At 39.7% G+C, this 4,879-nt stretch overlaps 1 protein-coding gene across 1 annotated transcript; it reads left to right on the forward strand.

The window, feature by feature from the left end:
- Positions 1 to 318: 318 nt before the first annotated feature.
- On the forward strand, positions 319 to 4,463 carry LOC127654558 (putative nuclease HARBI1). Its single transcript, XM_052141766.1, has 3 exons — positions 319 to 370; positions 3,648 to 3,986; positions 4,075 to 4,463. Exons 1-3 carry the CDS (start codon positions 319 to 321, stop codon positions 4,461 to 4,463), a joined length of 780 nt encoding a protein of 259 aa, XP_051997726.1.
- The last annotated feature ends 416 nt before the right edge of the window (positions 4,464 to 4,879 follow it).

Below are 4,879 nucleotides of genomic sequence, written 5' to 3' on the forward strand. Positions count from 1 at the left end.
TAAGAACAGCTTTTCCTTTTAAGGTATAGGTGGTTGCTGTCCTTTTAAATATGCATTATAATAAATAACCAGTTCAACCTGACAAAGAACAGGTGCTGAATATATGAATAAACATGTTTGGAGTTCTACTATTGTCCTTGATGTTTCCAAGGTCAGAATGACACGGAGTCCTCCTCTTACTCCATTCACAGCACTGGAAAGGCATGTTTTGTATCACTGACTGTTGTGTATTGATGTTGTGTCAAACTTAGAGAGTGTTTGCTTTCTCATTTAAGGCACAAAGTCCTGCGGGCGAGTGCCAGAGCTGTTGTTCGCGTAATGTTCGCGCTGATGCTTGATGAATTCCAGAGTCAGTCTGATGTTGTGGAAGGTACATGGCTTTCCAACCGTGCGTCATGCGCATGTAGCCTTGTAGCCTATTGAATAAATAGGCAATTTTGAGTCGCAGTAAATAAAACATTTCCTCCGGAAAGGCGATGGTGATCCGTGAATAAGATTTTGGTTAAGCAAGGGTGCATCTGAACCTGCGTGGAGATTTTGGATACTGCTGCGCACTCGGTGATCTTTCACAAGGTAAGTGTCTTCCTTGACTTTTAAATGCGAAATATAGCTGGTCTCGAAATATTAATCTAACAGGTGCTTAACAACAATCTGTCAAATATATTGCCTCTATTAACCTAATAATAGAAATCTGTTTCATACCTATATCTCAAAAGCGGGTTTCCCTTTCAATACCATCATCACTCGGTGCACCCCATCATCCATACATCATCTGAATTGATAAATCAATGAGCACAATTTCTTAATCGATGTTTACATGTGTGGGCCATATTAACCAGGACAGTATATTATTCGCATTGACATGACGATGAACACCAGATGTGAAGGAAACTTTTAGAGCGTTATGTTATTTCAATATACAGCTCTAAATCATTTGCCATTTATATCCTGCTGCCTTTCCGATAAAACATCCGACTTGTCATAGGTTCGTTTATTCTTGTCTCATTTGGAGAAGTTAGTCTGGAAAATATCATTTTAAGGATCGGATATTGCACCATAGTATACACTCTTAAAAATGAGTGGGAATGGTTGTTTATTGGTAGTTATAGTTCGATTTAGAAACAAATCAGCCTAAATAATAATTTTATGCTACAATTATACTTTGCTTTACTGTTTGGTCAGTTGGTTTGCCTTAATAAAAACGACTTAGCCTAATTGACTTGCAGCCCCCAAAAACAAAATCTGTTTACAACACATTTTCTTAAGAAAAGAATATATAAACGCATGTTTATTCTAATTCAGTTGAGTATGATGGTAGTTTAGTGGACCTTTAGCTGTGTAAGGCTTAAATTAAACTTCCTTTCCTCCAGTCAACTTGAATCTTCTCTGAGAGTGACAACGCTTTTTGGATTGAGAACACTCGGAGTGATGGCGTCGGCACCTTCCTCCTCCTCCTCCTCCTCCTCCTCCTCCTCCTCCTCCTCATCTGGCGGCGATCCGGATCCCAACACGACAAAGTTACGGCCACCTTCCTCAAGTAGGTCCATCACCTATAACCCGCTATTTCACTCAGGCTATTTGCTTTGTGGCAAACGTCATTAATCTTGTCGGTGAGGCGGGAAAGCTGCGCTATTCGCAACGCGTCAGGACCAACAAATCACCGCAGCACTGAGCACGCAGCGGACGTCCCGCGCCTGCCAGCCAGATTAATCTCGTTGTCAAAACAGGTGATGGCCTTTTACCTGCTCACAGGCAATTAGTGAAGACAGACGAGCAGCCAACTCTAATCCGCCATTATCTATTTAAATAATGTGTGTATATATATATATATATATATATATATATATATATATATAGGCCTATATATATATATATACACACACATATATATATATATATATATATATATATATATATATATATATATATATATATATATCTTAAAACAGGTAATTGTTGTCGCATTTAGGCAAATTATAGGCTACATTATTATTATTATTACTAATAATAATAATACATTATTATCTGACTTTTCAAGCAATTATTTTAGTAGCTTAGGTGTTTCATAAAATATAGGCTATTTGAGTCGTGTCCAAAAAGAAAAAATGGTCATGTGCCTGGCTTGAAAAGTGTGTTATTATGTGAAATGTAAAGTGAGGCTCTTTAAACCTGTAGGCTACTAATGGCTCGCTTCTCGCTTCAGTGTGTTTCTCTGTGATGAGGGAGGCACAGAACTCTGTTTATTAATAGCTTTTTCAGCATGCGGGAGTTTCTTAGTAACCGGAACGGAAACAAGCTCTTCAAAAATTAGTCACGGCATAGCCTATATTGTGACAGTTTCTTCATGTATTTCTGTAATCCGCAGGGCAGATTCTTTAAAGCGAAAATCATATTTTTAAAATAACTCCTGAAATGTCAGAGTTCGACAGACATTTTCTTTTGTTTACTTTCTTTTTCTTTTTTTTTTTTTTTTAATAATACGATTACACCATTATACATCGGTCCAAAACATAAATTATCAAGTGGACGTGATTACTGCATTTCATTGGCTCTGTACAATCACAATAAAGTTGAATCTTAATCTTAATCTTTGGCATTTGATTGAGAAATAAGGCTATATATCAGGTAGGCTATATATATTTTTTTTCCTTCAAAGATTACAAATAATAATGCTATCTTTTCATGCTAAATAACACATCACACAATAATATCTAAATATTATTTACCTCACAGTACCTTATAAAGGTAATTCAAAATGACCGGTCATTTTGAATAATTTCTTATTGCAGCAAGAAAAGAGGCTTGAATAAAACGATTTAATCCACCTTGAGATAAACAAAGGAGAAGTCATTTGGAGATGAATGGAAAGGAATTGGCTGAACGGTGACGGTCGCTGGGAGACCGTGTCGGGAATGAGGTCTGGACCGACAGACATAATGACTTGGCCTGAGTTTCCCGAAACCTTCTTAACGCTACGTCGTTCTTAAGTTACACCTTAAGCTGTACCTTATCGTTAATACGTGTTTCCCGAAACGTTCTTAGTTAAGTATACCTTCTGTAAGTCATACGTTCGGAAGGTTGGTCTGGAGCACTCTTAGCTATACCTTATCACTGTTGGCAGTTCACCTCGCTAGTGGGCACCACTGCAAAAAGCTTCTTTACATCTTAGTCTATACGAATATTATTTTAAATTGAATACACCCAGTGTTCAATTAGGCTAATTCAAGTATTTTCATGCAAATAATAAAATTGTCATCACACTGATTGTTGTTAGCGTTTTAATTATATTATCCAAAGGTACATCAGCTGGCAAACCATTCAAAAGTAAAGGCTTATTCGTCTATTTAAAGAGAATGACTGTGGTGGGGAATTTGGTCAAACTATGGCAGCGATACAGAGAATAGTCAAAAATCAAAGACGGCGCCGTCCGCGAAGCCATTTAGTGTATGTGCACTATTATATTCGCGAAAACTTTAGTCCCCTGGCTACCATGTCAGAAGATACAATTCAAAATATATTTCGCCTGCCACGACAGCAAATTCAGCAGCTTTTAGATCTTATTAGTTCGGATGTGTCAAGACAAACTCGACGGAACCACCCCCTCAGCCCCAAAATTCAGCTGCTTGCGGCTCTCCGTTTTTATGCAGTGGGGAGTTTTCTGGAGGTGGTTGGGGATGGATATGGACTGAGTAAGACCTCGGTTTGGCGGTGCGTTCGTTCAGTCACAAACATCCTGCTCTGTCATGCCACAGATTATATCCGCATGCCTTCCGCCAGGCACGAAGTGATGGAGGCGCATCAAAGCTTCCATGCCATTGCCGGTATACCACAAATAATAGGGCTTGTCGACGGGACACTTATCCCCATAGCCAACCCATCAGCGCTAAACCAGGCCTTCATCTGTCGTAAGGGCTTCGCGGTCATCAATGTCCAGGTGGTGGTGGACCACAGGGGGATGTTTGCAGACGTGGTGGCAAAGTGGCCTGGTAGCGCACACGACAGCTTTGTATGGGCCAATTCAGTAGTGGGTCAAGACGCAGAAAGAGGGTTTTTTGGGCAGAGCTTTTTTTATAGGAGACAGCGGCTACCCCCTCAGAACCTATCTTCTAAATCCAGTCACCAACCCCACCACGCGGGCCGAGGAGAATTACAACATTGCACACATCCATACCCGCAACTTGGTGGAGCGCTCGATTGGGCACTGGAAGATGCGCTTCCGGTGCCTGCATAAATCAGCTGGAGGGTTGCGTCTGAAGCCAGAAAGATGTTGTGCAGTTGCAGTAGTTACAGCAATACTACACAACATTGCAGTCAGTGGAGGTGCAGCTTTGCCAGAAGAGGAGGAGGAAGAAGAAGAGGAGGAGGAGGAGGAAGGTGTCCATAACCCACCCCAACTTAGAGATCCCCTACACGCAGCTGGTGTACAAACGAGGCAGCAAATCATTCACAGCGTTTTTGTTTAATGTATTTTTGCACCCTATTTTTCATCATCAACATAAAACTTTCCCATTTTTGTGGATATACACAGTTTCTCCCTGTCATTTTTTTTTTTTTTTTTTTTTTTTGCTGTTGTGCACAGCCGAGTTTATTTCTCCTCCACAGTAGAGGATGGTTAAAGTAACGTATCATTCATTCACTATTATGTGCCATTGATCATTACACAGTGAACTCTTTACAATAAAGATGCTCTGCAGACCCAACATCGATGACAGCAAGTTTGTCTAATCAAATTGGTGTTTATTCAAACAAAAGCACTGAAAATATATATTTGAAAATAAACATATATAAAGTCTGCTTTCCTGAAGCCCGCAGTCACTGGGTTGTTGATAGTTCATCTGTAATGTAATCAAATAGTTTGAACAAAAAGATAACAGACAAC

Source organism: Xyrauchen texanus, chromosome 14 (assembly GCF_025860055.1).
Source record: "Xyrauchen texanus isolate HMW12.3.18 chromosome 14, RBS_HiC_50CHRs, whole genome shotgun sequence".
NCBI lineage: Eukaryota > Metazoa > Chordata > Actinopteri > Cypriniformes > Catostomidae > Xyrauchen > Xyrauchen texanus.